This window comes from Trematomus bernacchii, unplaced genomic scaffold, assembly GCF_902827165.1.
Source record: "Trematomus bernacchii unplaced genomic scaffold, fTreBer1.1, whole genome shotgun sequence".
NCBI classification, from domain to species: Eukaryota; Metazoa; Chordata; class Actinopteri; order Perciformes; family Nototheniidae; genus Trematomus; species Trematomus bernacchii.
Genome location: NW_022987582.1, coordinates 857,503 through 879,324, shown reverse-complemented (window position 1 = coordinate 879,324; position 21,822 = coordinate 857,503). Strand labels below are relative to the sequence as shown.

Below are 21,822 nucleotides of genomic sequence, written 5' to 3'. Positions count from 1 at the left end.
CCTGGCAAATAAATATATCACACTGACGTTAATGATAAAATGAAACGTTTAACAGCACAGTGGCAGAGGACCAGGATGAAGATAAAACATCTCGCATTTACAACTTGTTTCCGTCGCTCAGAACCGTATTATTTCCTTTTATAGTCACTGAGGTTTTCACGTAAATCTGACGTCAGGAATGTTTTGATCAGTATTGATTATGAGTGTGCAAGGGGGAAAATGAGTTGTCCAGGAAGTGTTGTCCTGTAAATGATTGGAGAATGTCGGTGGGTGTTGCAATGTTTTCCTTATCGCCATTGGACTTCCTCTCCGCCGCTCAAAGCTGCTGCTCCTGCGTCTCCAGACACTTCCTGCACCGAGCATTCAGTGACTATCTGTCGTCGTGAGGGGGAGACAAGATGAGGTAATTTTGGCTGTTTTTCCTTTGATATGTCACATTATTATTGTTCTTTCTAAGCCGAAGCTAGCAAAAATATAAGTGTTTAAAAGTTAGGAATGTCCGGCACCATGGAGTCAGTTTAAACCGACAGTTAGCTTAACGTTACCTGCGTTAACTTGGCTACCTCCTCATCAATCAACATATCAGACTTGAACTATCAAATGGGGGCTTTTCCGTGCACCCATGGGGATGACTGGTAATTTTCAAGAGAGTAAAGCTGAAATGGTGTCTTAAGTTAGCTTTAATTTAGGCTAAAAGCTGCTAACCACTGCTAACTGACACCGCTGTGTTGCGCTTGTCAGTTAGCAGTTTACAGTAGCTACTGTAGTCACAACATTAGCAAGCGGTGGCTATCCCTTTGATTTAACGTCAGGATTCGTAACTTTTTACGCCGTTTTGCCTGTTTATGGTTATTTCAAAGGCTGCCACAGTCATGGAAATGGCTAGTCGGTGTAGTTTTGCTGTAACTGTTGAACTACAGCCAGAGTTCAGTTGTTCAGCATGCTAACCGCTAACATTGGGTGGATGTCATCGGTAAAGTTTAACGGTTTGCTTTTTTTTACTTTACGTCATCTAACCCTTATTAGCAAAACAGGACTGAATAAAACCGGAATAAAACAAATAATAAAATGAGAGTAAAATCTAATTGTGTGCTCTCTTTCTGCTCCTGGTTAAAATGTGTGCAGCTGAGTGTTGCAGTAGTTGTAGTGATCTATTAGACATGCTCTTAACGTCGCTGTTAAGTGTTAAAGTACACTGTGTATACTCTTGAGTTCAAAGTAAAAAGCTAACTTGAAATTTGCCCAAAATACCCAGATGTCACTCAACAACAGCCTCATTGTGTGGGGGACAACATTAGCCTGCTGATATTATTTCTGGGTGTCCCGCCCTGCATTTCAAGGACACAAGGTGCAACAATGGGCATCAGTGAAGTGCTTTTGTGTGAGTTTTATCAAGACAGGACATCAGCCAAGTATTGATTCTGTCTCCACCTCTGCTTGCATAATGTTTTCGGACTGTTATAAAACTTGAAAGAACGATACCAGTTTATTAATTTAGGGTTCACCATCGGTGATAGTCCAGTAATTGTACTTTGACGCTCTTCAGTCTAATTAACTGGACCCTGCTGACTTGGAGCTTTGACATTACTGCCATCTATATACCTGTACATAACACTCATGATAATAATTAACTACTCAATATTAATTCTACCATAACACTTTTCAGAAACTATGTATCTAAGTGAGTCACAGCCCATACAGAGGTGTAGTTTGTAGTGAACTTTATTAGTTTTTTGGGAACAATTTGAGATTGTTGCATGCTGATGCAAAATCTCTAAAACCCATGTAGGTCAGCAAATTGCCAAATCTAAATCTTAGATTAAATTGTGATAGAGTCGAGACACCGTTTCCCCAAATCCTGTTGCACAAAAGCCCATTTATTTTAAGAAATAAAGTAGCAACCAGACATGGTCAGTTTCATTGAACCTTTCATGCTAAATAATGTGATGTCTCAGCAAGGCTGTTGAGGATGTGTGACTGTTAGTCATTGTGTTCTCAGACCCTTTTGGGGTCAAGGGGCATGATGGGCCTTGTATTGCTTCATCCTGTAACCTGTAATCTCCTTCTCTTATCATGGCAGCTCTTCTATACTTGTTCTACTCTTATTGTAAAAATGTCTGAAATATTCACCTTTGTACAGTAGAATCCCATTGAATTACAGGCACAAAATGATTAAATGTATTACGTTTTGTTCTACTTTAATATCAAAATCTTACCATCTGATCTCAAATATGTGTAGGTGAGTCACCCATACTTTAAAGTTCTGCTATTGTTTTGTCCACTTCTACAATTGACGTATGTCTTTTTCTCCTCCTCTGTGTAATACAGGAACAAAGATTTTTGGGAGGGAACGTGAGGAATGACTCAAGGACATTAACATGACATAAATTAAGGACACACCTGAAGCTGTCTCCTTGTTTGTCTTTTGTTTTGTTTCTGTTTTTTTTGTTTGTTTTTGTTGTTTAGTCTCCATTTGTCTTATCTGGTGTACACTATAATGAAGGTGTATTTGTTTGGATGAAACTTAAATGTATCACACTTCTACTGTCTTGGGGACTGGCCTAGTTACTCCTCTTGTCTGCCTCCTATATCTCTGAGATTAAAGACAGCAATAGAGGTATCAAAGGTCTTGAAAAAGCCAGCACTTATCATATCTTTGTGGCATTAATTACACGTGGGCCAGTAATTATCATGCAACATCCTCTACACAGAATTATTTACTTGTGCAGTAATTTAATTTAATTTTGTAGCCTCCTTGTTCAAACCAGGTGTGTTTGTTTGTCTTATTCATACTTAGTGAATCACTTTTTAGATGCAACAAAGAGTTTTAGTTTTTTCCATTTGTGTAATTATTTGAAGATTTATTTGTAAAGCTGCTCAGTTGCCTTATATTGTTATCGCATTGGCGGCTTCAAGTTGTGATGTGAACTTTTTTTTTTTTACTTATGCAATCTTTGTGATGAACACTTCTGTGTAAATGACTGATCTTGTAGTGGAAAATATAATTTTGTAAGTTCTGTTGTCTTTAAATATGTTTGAGATTTGCTCACTCGTTTTCCACTGGCAGTAAATTGTGTAGGCTGACAGTAGGCTGTAGTTCAGATCAAACTGTGGGACGAAGACATGAGAGCTTTTTAACTGTGACACAAATACTGATCTTAAGCTGTTCCCATCTTCACTGGATACATACTCTGAATAGAAGATCCTTTAAACTGGAAATATTTTTTTCTTTTGAAATGAAGACATACTTCTGAAATGGACCGACAGACCAGAAACTAAGAGACTCTTGAATCCCAACATTGAAAAGGAAGAATGATTTTGAGGAGATTTCAGGGATAAATCTCTCAGACTGACAACTCTTCAAGCATCTAACTGTAGAAAATCCAGCCCTTAAGCTCACATTTTTTCCCGATAAACTTTGTCCGCTTTAGCAGTGAGGATGCGATCTCCAGAACCGTCTTCACCTTCCACGGCAGAAGCCCTGCTTCACGGCCAGTTTGCTAGCTGGGGTTCAGGCAGCAACAGCAACAACAACAGCTGCCCCAACAGCCCTGGTGGTCCGGGCGGACTTTCCCCCGCTGCCTCCCCTACTCCGTCTCCGGCCTCCAACTATGCCTTGACCCTAACCCACACCCACATACATATCCAGCGGCTGTCACCACGGCCAGGGAAGGAGGCCCGTCTCCTGCTGCCTTTATCAGAGCTGGTGGGGTGCAGTTGCCCCCGGGCCCCTGCGCCGCCCCTCCTCGTGCTGTACTGGTACCCACCAGGAAAACGGCGGAAAGGGGTTTCTCGACGCAGGCAGGTGAGGGCCTACCTGGCAGAAAGCAGGTCTGAGGCTGAGAGGTGGTCGGCTGCTGTGCAGTGTTTACTCCGAGACGTGACCGTCACTGCTGACACCGGTGAGTGTGCCTCTCACTAGTTTTAACTGTTAATGTTTTAAAGGTTAGGAATATGCTCGAATTTTAAGTTAATCCTTGAAAATGTCTTTATTTTCAAAATGATCGGGTGCTTCATCTACACAATCACTCAAATGAAACAATTGTGTTGTCATATGTGTTTGTTGTCCCCTGGTGCCTCACAAGACAAGGAGCAGACCAAAACATACAATTAAAAAAACTCAAATGAACTTCTGTTCAAATAAATAAGTGACAATCTATTGATTTTGATTTGTATCGGTGACAATATACATTGGGTATAAAGTTAGTATGTAAACTTAATGTTGTATGCAACTGCATTGATGCTAACCATTTAGATATGATTAGAGTCAGTCTGGAAAGTTTGAGTTTAAATACATTGAAAGAGCTTGAGAAGTTCTTTAGTTGTCTCCTAAAAAGGTACAAACCCTGTACAGGACCATACTGGTGCACAATAACGTCAATTGTATGTATGTGTCCTTGCTGCAGTTTTGAAAGCTATATATTGTAGTTCATGGTTAGTTAACTGTACTTGATAGAGTGATTTACTTTGACTGGCCATAATATTTGTCTCTTTGAAAGAGTTTTGAAGTCATTGTGTTGACTAAATCGAAACACAATGTTGCCTCATGCCACCTTGATTTATGCTTCCTTTGTAAATGCATGCTAAATATAGCTTATTGTCACAATGACCCAAGACTACTGAGTAGAGAATACATATTTTATCAAAGACGACACAAATGGTACCAAGAGAAGTTCAGCATTTTAGGGGTTATGTAGCAAAACACTAAGAGAGATTAACACTAATGCAGGGTAAGAGGCTGTGAGATTTATTTCCCAGAGTATTTAGTTTGGATTTCCATTGTTTGTTTGTTTCAGCTACATCTCACATTTATGTAATATCACTTTGTTTTTGTACCCTTATCTGTCCTGCGCACACGGCTGGTATCATTCAGTGTCAAATGAGAGACAAAGAGGGTGGGGCTGCTGCAGCATGCCACCGCTTCCCAAGCCCTGTATCTCCCAGCCTCAATAATCTAACAGATAGCAAGGCACCGCTCAGTGTTTACTTTAGTGTGGGTGTTTTTATCTTTTTTCCGACCGTAGGCGTCACGTTTCCCATCACTTCCTGTCTCCTTCTTCTATTTTAGACGTAATCTTTAACCCTAATTCTCCTTAATCTCCATCACTTGTTTTTTATGTACCTATCACAACACTGTCTCTTGCTTGTTGTCTGCTCCTGCCCCATTTCCTACTCTGTTGCAGTTCACCCCATTCTTCCCAGTGTTGTCAGCCTTCTGTTACACCACTAGTTTCTGTTCCTCATAGCCTGTCTGTGAGTTTTTATGCGTATGGACATTATATCTGTGGTTAGCTCGGGTGATATGTTCTGTGTTGTTTGTTGGGTAATCCAGGATTATCTGAGTGCAGTAATCTCTTTCCCCGCTGGCATCCATCCGTACCATACTAAATCTTTGATAGATTTTCAGAGATAGCTAGAGAAGATGATTATGTAATTTGAGCTTTACACCTGGGCTGATAAAAGAGCAATGAAGCATTAGGAAAAGCGCTATATAAATCCCATGTTGTTTTATTATTATTATATAAGCATGTAAGTGAATTTAAATGATTAACAGACGCGCTCTCAAGTGACCCATTATGCAGTGTGAAGTGAATTCTGTGAGGTAAAATGAAGCTAAATGGTTGAATGCACTCAGGATCCAGGGTTGGGCAACAGCTTGTGATGACAGCTCCCTGTTAGCTTGTTTTTAAAATACAGATAACCTGTAGTTCCCTTCTTTATTCTGGAAAAGAACTGTGTGAGTTTTGACTAATTCATGCTCTTTTTCATACAGAATTTTCAAGAAGTCTGCTACCTCGTCCCAGGCGACTACTGTTATTGGTCAATCCCTTCAGTGGGAGAGGCCAGGCAATGCAGTGGTGTCAGACACACATCCTGCCAATGATCAGAGAGGCCAACATCAGCTACAACCTTATACAGACAGGTAACATGCCAATGCTTTTACATACACGCAGAATAACATTATTGATCTCCAGGTGGAAATTAGGTTACGTTATAGTTGCTGCATTTCTAGAATAGAATTAAGAACTACCTTTTAAAGAGAATATACTACAATATATAAGAATAATATTGCTGAAAATGGGATCTGTGATAAAGTCTCTTTTTCAGCATTATAAGTATGGACATATGTATAAAACGTAGATTTTTAACCAGGTTTAACTTAATATATATCTGTCTCAGAGCGTCAGAACCATGCCAGAGAGCTTATCAGAGAGATATCGCTCCCAGAGTGGGATGGCATCATCATCATCTCTGGAGACGGCCTGCTGCATGAGGTGTGTAATGCTTTTTGTTATGGGGGGTTAAACATGATTGAATACTGGGGTATTTGAAAGAAGCAAATATATAACTGTGGATATATTTACCTGTGATTCATACCACATGTATGTATCTTAAACTGGGTCCACTGATATGATTTTCTGAAATCTCTGTGTTGTGTTCTTGCAGGTAATCAATGGGCTGATGGAGCGTCCTGACTGGGAACAAGCAATAAAAACACCTGTCGGCATTCTCCCCTGCGGCTCTGGGAACGCCCTGGCTGGCTCCATCAACCACCACGCAGGGTGAGCATGTTCAAAACTCACATGTTGTTTGTCCTCTTGAGTTTAAAGATAAGACAAATGTTGTCTTTGTCATGACTTCGTTATCTAGCCCTAGATATCTCTGAATAACAGAATATCGGACTTTGTATTGCCTGTTTGTCTGTACAGTTCTCTCCTGAGCTTACTGAGCGGGGTGTTTTTCTTCTTCTTTGTCAGGTATGACATGTGCCTTCGGGAGCCCCTCCTTTTGAACTGCTGCTTTTTGCTCTGTCGAGGCGGAGTCCGACCCATGGACGTGATCTCCGTGACGACAAGCCCTCCTCCCTCTGTCAACAGTCGTCCTGCAGCACCCAGGAGACTGTTCTCTTTCCTTTCTGTGGCCTGGGGCTTTGTGTCCGATGTGGACATTGAGAGTGAGAGGTGGGTGTGTAACTGATTCAACTGTAAGGACTTCAGCTGTTGGCTTTCTTAATCCTGCAATTTGACTTTTGTGATAACACCTTTTGTTCAAAAGAAAGATGTACTTATTTCAACATTATCTTTGCTGGTTTTGTAACATAACAGCCCTTGGGATAAACAAATGTACACAAATATAATCACATACTGTAGATGCTAGATCAGCACAACTCTCCCTCTCCCTATCCCTCACCCCCTTTTTCACCCAACCAAGAATTTCTTCGGAGTATGTACCTATTTAAAGAAAAAGGGATAAAAACAGTGCATGATATTAAAAGAAAAACATCAAACAAGTCAGTTGCAGAGAAGGCATAAAGGCCCTGACACACCAAGCAGTCACCAGAGAACTCGCCGACGCCGACTGTTGCGTCGCCGTGTTCTCCTGCGTCTTGGCCATGTGTCGCACTGGAACACACCGCAAAGACTTCAGCCGAGCACGTACGAACTGCGCATGCGTGAGTGGCAATAACTCTCCTTACCAGCAGGCGGCGGTAGTGTGTATTCGTCATTCAAAAGAGGCAACAACCGGAAGACAGAGAAGAAGAACAGACTGCGTGATCTAAACAAACAACAAATAGCGTGTGCGTTCCATTTTCACTCTCGTCCATCGAAAACATGTTTCGTGCGGTTCTGGAGCTATCAGCCATTGGAGTGTTGCTTGTGGAAAACATTCTCAAGCAACCGTTTCGCTTCGTCGGCCATGAAAGGCCAAATAAGGCGTGTCACGGCCGACGGTGCGGGACACACCAAATTTGAGTTTGGGCGACAGGGCACGCTTCGTCGTCCGACTAACGAAAACGGCCGATTTCGGCCTGGTGTGTCAGGGCCTTAAAAGAAACCATTGTGTGATTTAGTTGAAAGATTGGGATGAAAAAAACTATTTAAAAAAAAAAGTGACAACTATAAATGTGAGTCATATTGTTAGATTTAATCCTTATTGAAATATAAAAGAAGAACATCTTTAATGTCTCGAGACATGTCTTTTTAAACTTTCCAGGCTTTCCTTTTAATTTGGTGCACACGGTGCTAATGCTGTCCATCTAGCAGAAGTAGTTGGTTACACATGTAAGATGTATTTGACATATGTTCTTGTTCCAGATATCGTGGCCTGGGCTCGGCTCGCTTCACCCTGGGCACCCTGGTGCGCATTGCGTCTCTTCGATCCTACAAGGGTCGTCTGTCCTACCTGCCTCCCTCTATCAACCCCGTCTCACCCGACACCACACCTCCTCCCCCAAGGAGACCCCTCTCCCGCAGTATCACAGAAGGCCTGGATGAATTCTGTCGAACGCCCATCCATCGCACCTGCTCCGACATGGGCATCAGCGAACAGAGGAGCCTGCAGAGGGGCGAGGTAGAGAGGGAGAAGGAGGAGAGGCAGAAAGAGAGGGAGAGAAGAAGGGAGAGGGCTAGGGGAGGGGGATCTGGCGTGGTGAGGGCAAGCAGCCTGGCAGAGGACAGAGAGAGAGAGAGAGAGGGGGAGATGGAGGCAGAAGAAGGGAGGTCAGGGACATGTTCCGAGAGTTCAGAATCAATTGAAAGGGAAGACTGCAATATGGGAAGGGGGGAGAGGTTGGAGGGGATCAAGGACGAAAGGGAAGACGAGGGGAGGGTAGAACAAGACTCCAGCGAGATGGAGGAGGAGGAGAGGGGGAAGGATGGGGAAGGCAGTGGTGGTTCTGCAGAGGGGGAGAGAGTGGGCTGTGGGGTGGACATGGGGCGAGTGGCAGACGGAGAGCCAGAGGGTTGTCTCCCTTACCCAGAGGGTCTTCAGGACGCCAGGAAGGCCCCGAGGAAGAACTCAGCCCCTTCCAGCCAGATCGCCCACGCCCTGTTCAACCAGCCGCTCAGCCAGGAGGTGGACGCAGACTCCGGCTCGTCCTTCGGGGTGGAGGACGTGGACCTGAATGGATCCTACTACCAGAAAGAGCCCTTCCAACTGGACGTTGCTCGAGAGCGATCTCTCACCATCTCCTCCTCCCCCTTCCGTCACTCTCCCTTCTCCTACAAGCCCAAGACCCTGGACCAAAACCAGAACGCCTCCCGGCCGAGGCCCCTCTCTCTCCTCCAGCACTCCCACTCAAACTCTCTCCCCCCGAAACTTCCCTCCCTCTCCCTGTCTCTTTCTCCTACACCCCCATCTTCCCCTTCATGTGCCTCTCCCCACTCTTCATCCTACCTCGTCCCCCGTCCTAACACACCAAACTCCACCTCGCCCTCCCCCTCGCTACGCACACCGTCCTCAACTTTTAACTTTGACATTGCCGAGCCAGCAGGACCTCAGAAGAACCGTCCTTTATTCTCACTGCCTTTAAATGCCCCCAGAGATGAGTTGTTACCCCCCCTCGACCAACCCCTTCCCACCAGAGACTGGGTCACTATTGAAGGAGACTTTGTCCTGGTCCTGGCTCTTTATCAGTCCCACCTCGGGGCTGATCTTCATGCTGCACCCCAGGCCAGGTTTGACGATGGGCTGATCCACCTGACCTTTGTGCGGGCGGGGATCTCCAGAGCCACTCTCCTGAGACTGTTCTTCGCCATGGAAAGAGGAACCCACCACTCCGTGAGCTCGCCCTATGTGAGCCACATCACCTGCAAGGCCTTCAGGCTGCAGCCTCTGTCCACACGAGGGACCCTCACTGTGGACGGAGAACTGGTGCCCTATGGGCCTCTTCAAGCGCAGGTTAGCAACACTTACTGACTGTAGTTTATGGGATATGAATCTGCCCAAAAAGCATTTATTAGTGTCTGGGAAAGAGCGAGAAACAGTCAAAATCCCTAAAACGATTGTATCTCAAAGTAAAAGTGGACCTATCATGCTATATTTGAATAATATAGTGTAGGACCATACCTATATAAGGCATATTTATACTTTTTTTTTTCTCAAAATACCAAACAGATCATGCATTTTAGCCATGCCTCATTTCGCTCAATTTGCACTTATTTAGCTCTGTTTTAGCAAGGGCTGATTCTGTGAGAACAGCACCATCTACAGGCCTGGCATATGTACTACAACGTCTCCAGCGCTTTCGAACGGCAATGGCCGTGGTTGTCTCCTCCTGATTGGTGGAGTTGGCCCAATAGCCGTAGCGCCACCGTCCTGACGTCAGGACCGTGTTCAAATCTGGATCAGTTTTTATCAGATCCGTTGCAGCCCTTTTTTTTTAGATTTGGGTATGGAGGAAAATAGAGAGGGTTGTGTTTTCTGACACTTGGTGAGTTCCCTGGAACACCGGGGACACATATTCATGTATAAAAGACGTACAAAAGTGCATTTTGCATGATAGGTCCCCTTTAAGTTTTTAACTTAATCACACACATTTAAACTACTACCTTCTTTTGATAACTAACTAATGATTTGTGTATCACTTCCATTCACTGGAAACCTCTGCTTTAGATCCAGCCATACATAATTTGCATGTAACTGTAATATTCCTTATAGGACCTTATAGTAAATCAATAACTGTATTTAATTTGTAATTTGTTTTTAGCTATGATGATTAACACCAGGCAGAATTTAGCAAATTAGTTTTATTTAAGCTTTTAATCATAATTTCATTGTTAATTATTCAAACAATTACTTTTCTCCTAATTTCTTAGGAGATTTGTTGTTGTTTTACAGATGTACTTTATGCTTTTATTAATGCTGTCAAGTTATGTTAATTTGTTAAAGTGAAACGTGTCATTAGTTATAATTGACCTTTTGTATATTTCACAGGTTCATCCCGCCTTGGCTCGTCTCATCGTTGGTGACTCTGGAGTGAAGATTACCAGATTCTAATCAGGGATTGGTTGAGCAGATTGATGGACACAACACTCTACTGAATTATGTAATCTCTGTTTGTCATCTATACTCTGAAAGAGGGCAAGCATCTGAGAGAGCCTGGATTGCAGAAACTGCTTTCCTGGGGTTTAATGTAGGGATAACCCACCGAGCCACGCATCAATGGAGCATGACTGCAGGGAATAATAGCAAATTTGAAAATGGATGGAAAATGCGCCTCATTGCACAGCTGTTGGATTACGCTCAGCGTGGAAACTGCACAGCCTGGGATAGTAAGAGGGAAGAACAATCGAATGTTTAGGGTTTTTTGAGTGCAGATAGTGCATGTGTTGGATGTATACGTAGTGGTATGCATGCAGAGAAGCACTACCTGAATTTTGCCTTTTAATGAGATAGAAAGATCAAATTAAGAGAAATGTGTTCTTTAACATGCTACAACAAATACACTGAGATTCACTTGGGCCAACATCCCAGTAAAATTGGCCCCAACCTTCTTATCTTTCCGACCAAATGTCAAAGTATAAATCTTCCGTCCATGAAAGGAATGCCTTATCTGACACTGGACAGTACAGTTGTACCTTTGCCCTTATTGCTCTATGTTATAAAATAAACACAAATATTCTTAATGTCTGTCCACCTAGCATAGTGTCCGTCCACTACATCAAAGCCAAGCTACGCTTATATACTCAGACATAATGGTAGACCCACCAAACTACTGTTCTCTTTAGAGCACACTACACCAACTGCTTTAAGCATCAGTGGAGAAAATGTTGAGAAATGTACACTTTAATGATGTCAATGCAAGTGACTCAATGTAGAGCAGTGCCATCAAGCTTTTCAGGGTTAGTTCATTAGTATGAGCAGAGGAGCCGTTGAGCGGTGACCATTACTGACATTTGAAAAATAATCTGTCTGTTTTTTTTTGTGCCAGTGGATGCACGATTATGATGTCAATGTTATCACAATTTACAACATATTGAACTAGAAAATGTCTGAACGTAGCAAGCTTCAGTGGTTTTAGACAGAATTTTAAAGAAATGTTTCAGAATCACACTGATCTCTTGAATATATATCACTATCTCTGAGTAATTGGAAGTTTAGAGGACATTACTTGTCTCTGTTAAATAGCAAGTAGTGCATTTAATTTGCACAATAACTGGAGTTGAAGGAATACAGAAAATCACAACACTATAATGCTTTGTAATGTTTAGATACATCTTCAGAGTTTCGCAGAATTTGACACAATTCTAGAAAATGGATGCACTTGTATTAATAGCCGAGTCAAGATACTATAATAAATTGTTCGCATTGCAGTCCTAGCCTGAAATATTTATTGTCTCGATTTGAACAGTTTTTGAATGGTAGAACAGACTCATTACAGAATCATCATTCATTTCAAAGTCCTTTCGTAGAGACAAACAAGGACCCAACACTAAAATCCAACGGACTTATGACCAAGAGATACATTAAAATGGACACAAAACAACTTTCCCTTGAAGAATCACCCTGATGGATTGGGTTTTGAATGGAACGTATCTTGAGAACATGTTTCAGATGGTTATTGGCTCCTCAGTGAAACCAAACCACAGATACTGGAGCCCATAATAGGAATTGTCGTTTTTTTATAAATTATTTTTCTTAAATGCAATATTAAACCCTGCTGATATTCTTGATCAGGAAAAAGGATTAATAAAACCATGTGCAGTGTATCAATCAGTACGATTATGTGCCGCTTGCTTGGGTCATCGTCTACATACTGTATGTCCTGGTCATGCCTGGACAAATCAATGCCTTTGTAAAAATAAGCCTGTAAATGCTGGCTGCTGATCATGAACTGTTTAAACCTGACTGCTGAAAATTGAGTAAAACTCTTTGCTCACCAGGCATTTATTTTTCTTCTTTTCTTATTATTTGTTTTCTTCAGAACGCACAATTCAACTTGACTACCACAACTACTCTGCTCTCACACAGCTTCATCATGTACATACACACTTTGGGTTAAGGCTTGTAACAGTACCAAATAGAACAAAATACTTTCACTTTCATTACGTTTTATACCAAAAAGTTAGCTCTCAATGCTAAGTAATCTAGCTCGCATACCTGAACCATGTTTTGTCTATGGCCATAGCGCAGTGAGGCACATTTAATAGGACAATGTCGGGTACAACCTATGGTATAACCCTAAATTGATAATGCTGTTAAGATGTCTGTAGTGGACTGCCTGTAATGAAATTGTAATTATTAATAAAATAATGTGAATATATGAAATATGCACATACACAATGTACAGTTATTAGTTATATGTGATTTTTGAATAAATGTAACCTGATGAGTAACCAGTGAGTCTTTAAATCTATATAATACAATCAGTTTCTTTTATCAGCAATCTTTATTTCATTCATTTTAGTTTATTAGCATTAGTGTACCAAAGAGAATATTGCCACAACATCAAGTAATTCTGAGATTTAAAAAAAGGTACAATATCTTTAAAAAAAAAGAATATTAAATCATTGACATTTTTTCCATTAATAAACGAATAGATTTCCCGAGTGAAATGGCCAGGACCCAAAACAACTTTCCTTTAACGTTAATGTAATGTGTGATAGGTATAGTTTTATATTGAAAAACAACTGACCGGATGTAGAACATCGCTTCCGGTGTCGCCACCTTCTTTGTCTCCGGCCCAACATTTCGACATCAGGGGTTTTCTATTTTTTCCACCTTAGTTTTTAGGATATATTTACTTATATATCCTTACATTTCTGGATTGAATGACAGTCGACTCTGAACTATTAATGCCTAAAAGTAAAGCACCAAAAATGGATGACCTGGACTACAGTAAGTGAGCTTTCTAACGAGATATCTGCATGTCGCTAGCTAGCTGTGGCTAGTTGTAGCTACTGGTTCAGTGTATTTGCTCAGGTGTGACAGTGCTCAACCTGTCTAACATTTACATGACACATATTGACCATATACCCGGTTCTGTCTTTTCCATAAAGTGTGGGCAAACACGTAAACCACATTCAGGGTAAAATGAGCCACAGCGGTGCATTAGCTTAGCCTGACGCCAACTACATATTGATTAATGTCTCTGTGCTCGGAGCTAAGGTTTCAGCTAACCTCGATGGACATTTAACACCTTCGAGTTAAGCAAGATCGAGGTTTGCTCATTACAATTGTCCTGGTTTTGTAACCAGTAGTCTGTCTGTCTGGTGGAGTATGAATCAAACAGCACAGTGGATGCAGACTGTGGGCGTGGTTGGTGGTGTTTTAGAGCAGCTGTTAGTTTCAGACTAAACACACTGCTGATGGAGGCTTTGCGGGATCACGAATCATCATTTTTCACACACCATCGATCCATATATTGTGGGACATGTATACAAATTGTGAAAATACTCTGATAAAAGCAAAAGTCCTGCATTCAAAATCTTACTCAAGTAAAAGTACTAGCATTCAAATATACTTCAAGTACCAACAATGATGCTCAATGGCCCATTTCCGAATCATATATATTAAATTACTTTACACATTAATGTGTCTAAAGTCTACCACAGCTGGTCAATGTTGGATGATTAGAATAGCTTTATATACTGCTGCCTGATATTTAACGTATCATTTTTTATTATTATTAAAGTTTATTTAACAAATGATTTATATGTTGTATTAGCTAATACATTTAATATTAACAACTCTTATTTAAAGCTGTCAAATAAATGTAGTGGAGTAAAAATAGTGGCTTCCAAAATGTAGTGGAAGCGTAATCAGAAAATACTTATGTAAAGTAAAAGTACTTGAGTAAATGTACTTAGTTACTATCCACCACTGTTCATTTGCCAGTATATAAGGTACACTTAGCGTTACTCCAGTCTACTGAGAGAGAGCTGTTTATTCAACATTATTTATTCATGGGGTTCATCATCTGGAGACTACTGTTGTTGTTTTTTTATTTGTATTGCCTTAGGATTAGATGTGTTTCTAACATGTAGTCTTCCTAGTTCCCACACTTAAAAGTTAACAATAATTGAAAAAGCCATAGGGTGATTTACAACACCACTCCACCACAAACATGCTCCTGAGCTCCTCTTACTGTTGTGAAAGCGTGTTAGACATTGTAGGTAAAGCTTTAACACTGCGTGAAACCGGCTGACATATTTATTACATATTTATGCTGTGAGTGAATATGTGAATATATGAAAAAGGGCAGATGTCACTGCTATTTTCTTACCTAGACCACATTGAACCAAGTTATTAAAGAAAATGTATTTTTCTTACACAGTTCAAATATTTGAAAATAAAAGATACTTGTTTCAATGTAATATTGATTTAAAATAATGGTGAAATCTACCTTATTTGCATTTTAACCAGTAAAAATCAAGCTTTTCCAAATCTGAAACTGTGTGTTAGGAGTTGTAAGCTTCTCTGGGATTGTCTAGTTTTGTTAAGTCGAGGTTTATGGTCTTGACCTGAACAGGTAGAGTCAAGTTTTGGTAAATACCTTTTAGAAAGTTGCGTAACTCAACTGTAAAGTAGACTTTGAAACCACGGGAAACAAACTTTAAAATAGTTATTAATGATTGAAATGATGCTTTATAATTAAAAAGTCTTCCATTTGATTGTAACCTTTATCTACATGCTTAATACCATAATATAATGTGTATGCCTTTGTAGATGCCAAGAACATACTTTTAAAATGTGCTTTATACTTCTGTTTTACCTGTGTTGCATCTTAAATGTAATGAAATGATTGATGGAGCTGCATTCAGTGTACATGTCACTCTTCCTCACTTGACACTTTGCAAAGGGACTACCGACGGTTTGTAATGAGTCTCACAAATGACAATTAATTCACCTTTTATTATATTTATTTTGTTTTGGAAGTGGATGAAATATCAGACGAGTATATCTCTTCACCCACCAAATACAACTCAAACTAATTTCTCCGCTTGAAACCACTAGTGATGAGCAAGAAAATATATCTCCCATGATTTTGATTGTTTGTTTGTTTGTAGCCTTTATTTATCCAGGTTAAAAATCCCATTGAGATCAACGATCTCTTTTACAAGGGAGACCTGCGGTACATTGAGTTACACATATAAAAACAAACATAAAACAAAAAGGACATCACAACATAATTAGGCAGTCTTTAAACTAATCTGGATATTGAAGCAGTGAGCTGGGGTTGGCTGTTAGATTAGTCTGTGGGATAAATGTTTTATTATTAAACCTGGCTGTCGGAAACCAGTACGAACAAACTTTGCCATGATAAAAAGTTATAATTGTTAAAACAAATGTACATGTCTTCACCGAGTGTCTTCCCACTGCCAACTACAGTCGTCACTGTAACTAAACACTTCTCCCAATCCTCTCCATTGTAAGATAATGATAGATTGAGTCTTTCATGGCAACATTGAGAAACAATGCAATTCTCAAAAGAGTTGTGCTTCATGGCGTTTTATATTACTAATAAAGACACAATCTGCCTTTTGTGTCAGATTTTTAGCGCACCGTTGCAAAATGTTATTTCTGCCTCAGCAGTAATGGACTCATTCTTCTTCTCTTCCCTTACAGTCCCAGTAGACCTCAGCCCAGAGGAGCGCTCTGAGCTGGAGGACATCCGCAGGAGGAAGGGCGTCCTGCTGCAGGAGATCCAGAGACTCCGGGAGGAACTACGAGAGGCCATTATGGAGGTGGAGGGACTGGAGACCAGCACAGAGGGCAGGTAGGAAGAATAAGATGCTCAGTTCTTGCACAAGACAAATGACAAGAGCTGGCTTCTTGATCGCCAGAATGTGCGCATATTTTTATTCAACATTCTCAAATACATTATCACTTACAATTATTTGTAGTTGTCCTAAAAGCTAACAAAGCCCAGCAAACACCGGCATTTGTATTCACTTCAGATCACCATATTCAGCTGGAGTCTTACCACCTTTTATTACCGTGTCAAAATGAAACTGGTCGAGATTTTACTGCAGTCCCTGATGCTTTTTTCATTACCTTTTCAACTGTGTTCATCTTGTTTAATGCCTCCATATTGTTGCGCCTACAAGTGCTGTTGATCATTAGTTGTCTTGTCATTAATGGATATTAGTTCTTAATAAATTGTCTGGTTAAAAGTTGTCATTTTAGGTAAGCAATATGAAGGTATACGTAAAAAAAAAAAAAATTCAGTGAGAGCTTATGTTTTAATATATATATTTAATTTATTTTAAAAGAAAGGGACGTTATTTCAGATCAAATGGTGAAATGAGAATTAACAGCTTGAAGAAAAACAATGGTATTAATGTTAAGTGTATTAGGTTAAGTAAGTATTGTGATCTTTAGTGATTTGTGTTGGAGATGTGATGTAAATACCGCAAAGGCTATTTTCTCTAACATTCAAAATGTCTGCTCTCTACAGTAAAACTCTTCAGAAAAGCAGGCATGTGGCGATGGGAAGGAAGAAATTCAACATGGATCCCAAAAAGGTAAAGCTTCCATACTTCACATGTGGACTCAGCCGTCCCTCTGTCTTTACCGTGTTGTGACAGGCCCTTCTCCTCTCTGCTGCAGGGCATCGTGTTCCTGGTGGAGAACGAGCTGATCAGACACACTCAGGAGGACGTCGCTCAGTTCCTCTACAAAGGAGAGGGCCTCAACAAGACTGCCATCGGAGATTACCTGGGAGAAAGGTGCTTGGCCTGGAAATATCTTTAGACTTTCTTACCTAACGTAACAATCATTTGTAACTGTGATCTTTCTTTCTGTTCTGCAGGGACGACTTCAACCTCAAAGTTCTTCAGGCTTTCGTTGACCTCCATGAGTTCACTGATCTCAACCTCGTCCAGGCCCTCAGGTAAACTTCCTGTTTTGGGCGTTTTGGTTTGAACCAGGGACAACATGTCTTGAATAGTCTCCTGGCACAATGGAAACTCTCATTGTCACTTAAGGTTAGAAAGGGTTACAATGATGCAAGAGAGAGAGCAGTATTAACTCTGCCTTGATGCCAAATATGTTCCCTCCGACTTGAGCTAAACCTGGACCTGTTTCTGCAGACAGTTCCTGTGGAGTTTCCGTTTGCCCGGTGAAGCCCAGAAGATTGACAGAATGATGGAGGCCTTTGCTCAGAGATACTGCCACTGCAACCCCGGCGTCTTCCAGAGCACAGGTAAACTGGTTATTCTGCATTTCCTCTGAGATGATCTGTTGCCAACCTATTGTTGACTTCTCTGTGTGTGGTTGGTATCTGCCAACTTTAAAGAAAGTGCTATTTTCCTGTGATGGGTCACAGGAAGGGCACTGCCCAGAACACGTGCACTCACACAAACAAGCCCCTTACCAGAAATGTCCTCATATGAAACCCTGCAGTCTGCCAATTCCTAAACCTCACTTTTCAGTAAAAACATCTGTGTTTTCATTCATGATTTCCTTTAATTGTTTAAGAAGAGGTTTAGCAATGCCTGTCTTTTTGTTTTTAAGAAAAAAAACTCATGGCAAGGCTCGTTGCCATGATTTTGATTGAGTAGCTTTGAATGTCTGGTGTCTTTTTATGCCAGGATATACAGGAGTAGGCCTCCCTTGGGATTGGGAAGTTTGTGAATTTTGAAACAGATTTCATCTTTCTCTCTTCATTACATTTTAACTTGGACTTTATTAAAAGATAATCCTACATAGCCACCACTGGAATCTATTTTTCTAAAAATAGTATAATACCATATTAGTGAAGCCTAATCCATCCTGCAATTGTGCAGAAATACAGGGATTACGCAGAATAATAGAGCATTCAAATAGTTATTTAGACTTTAAACTATTCACTAAAGCCCAAACCTGTTGTTTTTCTCTCTAATATTAATTTAAATTGAGTAAATAATCAAATGTTTTGTGTGGAACTACAGTCTTATTCTCCTTCTCCTCCTGTTTTCAGACACGTGTTATGTGCTGTCATTTGCCATCATTATGCTGAACACAAGCCTCCACAACCCAAATGTGAGGGACAAACCCGGACTGGACCGCTTCATCTCGATGAACCGAGGCATCAACGAGGGGGGAGACCTCCCCGAGGACCTGCTCAGGGTACCATGAGATCTACATTTTGTTTTTGGAAATGGCTAAGTTACAACAAATTGAACACAATGAAGAGATGCAAGTGAGCTTACTTTACTTCTATCCTATGTGTTGTTCCAGAATCTCTTCGATAGCATTAAAAATGAGCCCTTCAAAATCCCAGAGGACGACGGCAACGACCTGACGCACACCTTCTTCAACCCGGACAGAGAGGGCTGGCTTCTCAAACTCGGTGAGATGATGCCAGGGAGGCTTTGTTGTGGACTACTTCATTTCATGTTGCCTTTGAACCCTGATCCTGTACAATTGAACACATGGATTATATCAGTGTTACAGATATCAGAAGTATTTCCATTGTGAAAAGACAGTGCTCTGTTCTGTATGCAGTGTACTTTGTTCTCTCTTGAGGCTTTGTGCTCTGATGACACGCCCTCCTGTCTCTGAGGGTTGCTGCTCTCTGCCTTATCTCTCAGCGTTGTGACATTTGAACATTGCCGTAGCATGATGGTGAACAGGATACTCACTTTCCTGCGTCATGGCAGTCTAAAAATCTGATGTTTTCTTTTGCATGGCGGGGCCTGTGAACTCTGTCACTAATAAAATCTCTTTCTCTTCCTCGTCCCCGTCTGTCTCTCTCTTTCTCTATTTGTCCTCTGTCTCTAAATCCTCCGGTCCCTTTTTGTCTCTGCTTCTTCCCTGCGATTTCCACCCTCTACTGCCGCTGCTTGTTTTCTCAGGAGGTATGTACGGACAGTTGTTGTAGTTTGAAACCGTTAGCCACGTAGTTAGCTGTAAGACATTAGAAATAGTAGAATAGTCCCAATTCAACTTTTCCCCCATGAAGGAAATCTTTTTCCCACTCATGATCATAATGAGCATGTTTTTGTGTTTCAGGGGGACGCGTGAAAACCTGGAAACGACGATGGTTCATTCTCACAGACAACTGCCTTTATTACTTTGAATACACCACAGTAAGTCGGTGCAACACTTGAGGGAATCTGCCACTCCTTGTAGATTTATCTGGTGCAGGTCGTACAGGATGTTGCTGCTCTATTTGCATTGGGTTTTCTGAGGGAAAAAATTGTTGTCTTATCTTGCAATACAATCTGGTAGTGTCTACAGTGGCAAGGCTTCTGGAAAAATGTGATTGTTTTTTAAAGGTTATTTAAGGCCTACGGGTAAAATTGGGTATTCCCATTGGCAATAATGTAATGTATCTAAAATGGGGTTATGTTACTGAACTCCAGGATTAAATGCACGACTGTGGTAATCCCCAGAAGACAAACTGGTTTGGTTCCACATTCATAATCGCAACAAAAGAGACGAGTCAGACTGGTCACATGAGGCCACATTTCAAAGACCTGCTTTACAAAACACCAGGAGGACTCCAGTGTAGCTCAGGATACCACCTTGCTAAAACTACAATTCAAACAATGAATACACAATGTGTCACTTACTGAAAGGCTGGTTTTAAGTTCTGCATCTAAGAAAAAGATACAAATCACAAGGCAGATGCATGCATTCATTTGCTATGTTGGCCGTACATTTATTGACTTTCTGAGTGAAACAACAGGCATTGAAAATAAATGCAACTGTTAATGCAGAAAAATACACATTACAGGCATTTTAATGTTGTAACTCTTTTGCCAATAATCTGCTGTTGTGTGTTTCCCTGACAGGATAAGGAGCCGCGAGGTATCATTCCTTTGGAAAACCTTAGCATCCGGGAGGTAGAAGACCCAAGGAAGCCTGTACGTTTGAATTATTGCAGTTTAGGCAAATGTTGTTATCACATAGTTCCATAACTGTAGATTTCACAACAAACTGTAACTGTTTATCTAATTAATATTCTTTCATTTTTTACAAAAAGAACTGCTTTGAGCTGTACATCCCCAACAACCGTGGTCAGCTGATTAAGGCGTGCAAGACGGAGGCTGATGGGAGGGTAGTAGAAGGAAACCACAATGTGTACCGTATCTCCGCCCCCGCACCGGAGGAGAAGGACGAATGGATCCACAGCATCAAGTATGGAAATGCAAAATATCATTATTGGAAAAGTTTGGGTAGCAGTAGACCAGTGAGAAAGTTTATCTTTATTAAATCTTTTAATGGAAACCCATTAAAACCACAATTTTAAGATCTGCCTTTCGACGTAGAGCTCTGGCTTCCAAAGTGTAGTTCAGTCAGACAACTCGCGTGTTTCTTTAACATGTTTATTAGAAGCAGCATATAGTTGAGTTTGGCGACTAGGCTCGGGCATCATCACTCCACAGATATGCATAGCACGATGAGTGATGATTAAATAACTAACCCCCGAGCCTACAGGTGGAAGCTGGGGTGGTGGTGGGGCAGGCAAGCTGCAGTGACGTAGAGGTAGCTGCAGCAGCAAGCAATGCATGGAGAGAGATCTGGCAGGTTAAATAGAGCTTCATATATTATATAAGAAGACTCTGTTTGGTTGGCTGTAGAGTGGCAAGGGGCGTTATGTATGAATGCAGCATAAGTGCTCGAGTTGACTGCCTGAACTAGCTCGCAGGCTTCGCCCCATTTGTAGTTATTTTTCAGTTTTCCCCAAGGGACTTTGCTGATGTGTCATTTTATGTGATGCAATGCATCAAAATCAATGTTGTTGCTGATCGCGGACATGTCTCAGATTTGAGCAAAAAATACCCCAAGTATTTGGTATACAGAAAATATTTGAGGTTTATTTGTTGTTGTTTTTAAAACTAGCAATTCATCCATGTATATTAATATATATTTGTAATGTATCTTTACGCCTTTATTGTCCTCTAAGGACATCAGAGCAACTCATTTAAAGTGAAGCACAAGGTGAAGCGCCCAATTTAGTTTGTATTTTGATAATCCACTCGACTCAATAGTGTTTCTTTGTTGTTTGTTTGTTCCTACAGATCTGCTGTCAGTGTTGATCCCTTCTACGAAATGCTCGCTGCGAGGAAGAAACGTATATCACTGAAGAAGAAGGAGGAACAACCGTAG

General features: G+C 41.0%; 2 protein-coding genes across 2 annotated transcripts; both read left to right on the top strand.

Moving 5' to 3' along the window:
• Window positions 1-315: 315 nt before the first annotated feature.
• On the top strand, window positions 316-13,118 carry sphk2 (sphingosine kinase 2). The gene is made up of 8 exons (XM_034128008.1): window positions 316-403; window positions 2,329-3,902; window positions 5,774-5,923; window positions 6,181-6,275; window positions 6,448-6,563; window positions 6,759-6,962; window positions 8,097-9,681; window positions 10,717-13,118. Exons 2-8 carry the CDS (start codon window positions 3,440-3,442, stop codon window positions 10,777-10,779), a joined length of 2,676 nt encoding a protein of 891 aa, XP_033983899.1. The 5' UTR covers window positions 316-403; window positions 2,329-3,439; the 3' UTR covers window positions 10,780-13,118.
• Window positions 13,119-13,553: 435 nt separating this feature from the next.
• si:dkey-283b15.4 (cytohesin-2) lies at window positions 13,554-21,822 on the top strand. Its single transcript, XM_034128009.1, has 12 exons — window positions 13,554-13,620; window positions 16,351-16,501; window positions 17,183-17,249; window positions 17,335-17,453; window positions 17,537-17,617; window positions 17,817-17,929; window positions 18,686-18,834; window positions 18,946-19,057; window positions 19,720-19,796; window positions 20,505-20,576; window positions 20,696-20,850; window positions 21,735-21,822. The coding sequence occupies exons 1-12, from the start codon at window positions 13,554-13,556 to the stop codon at window positions 21,820-21,822; spliced, it is 1,251 nt and encodes a 416-aa protein (XP_033983900.1).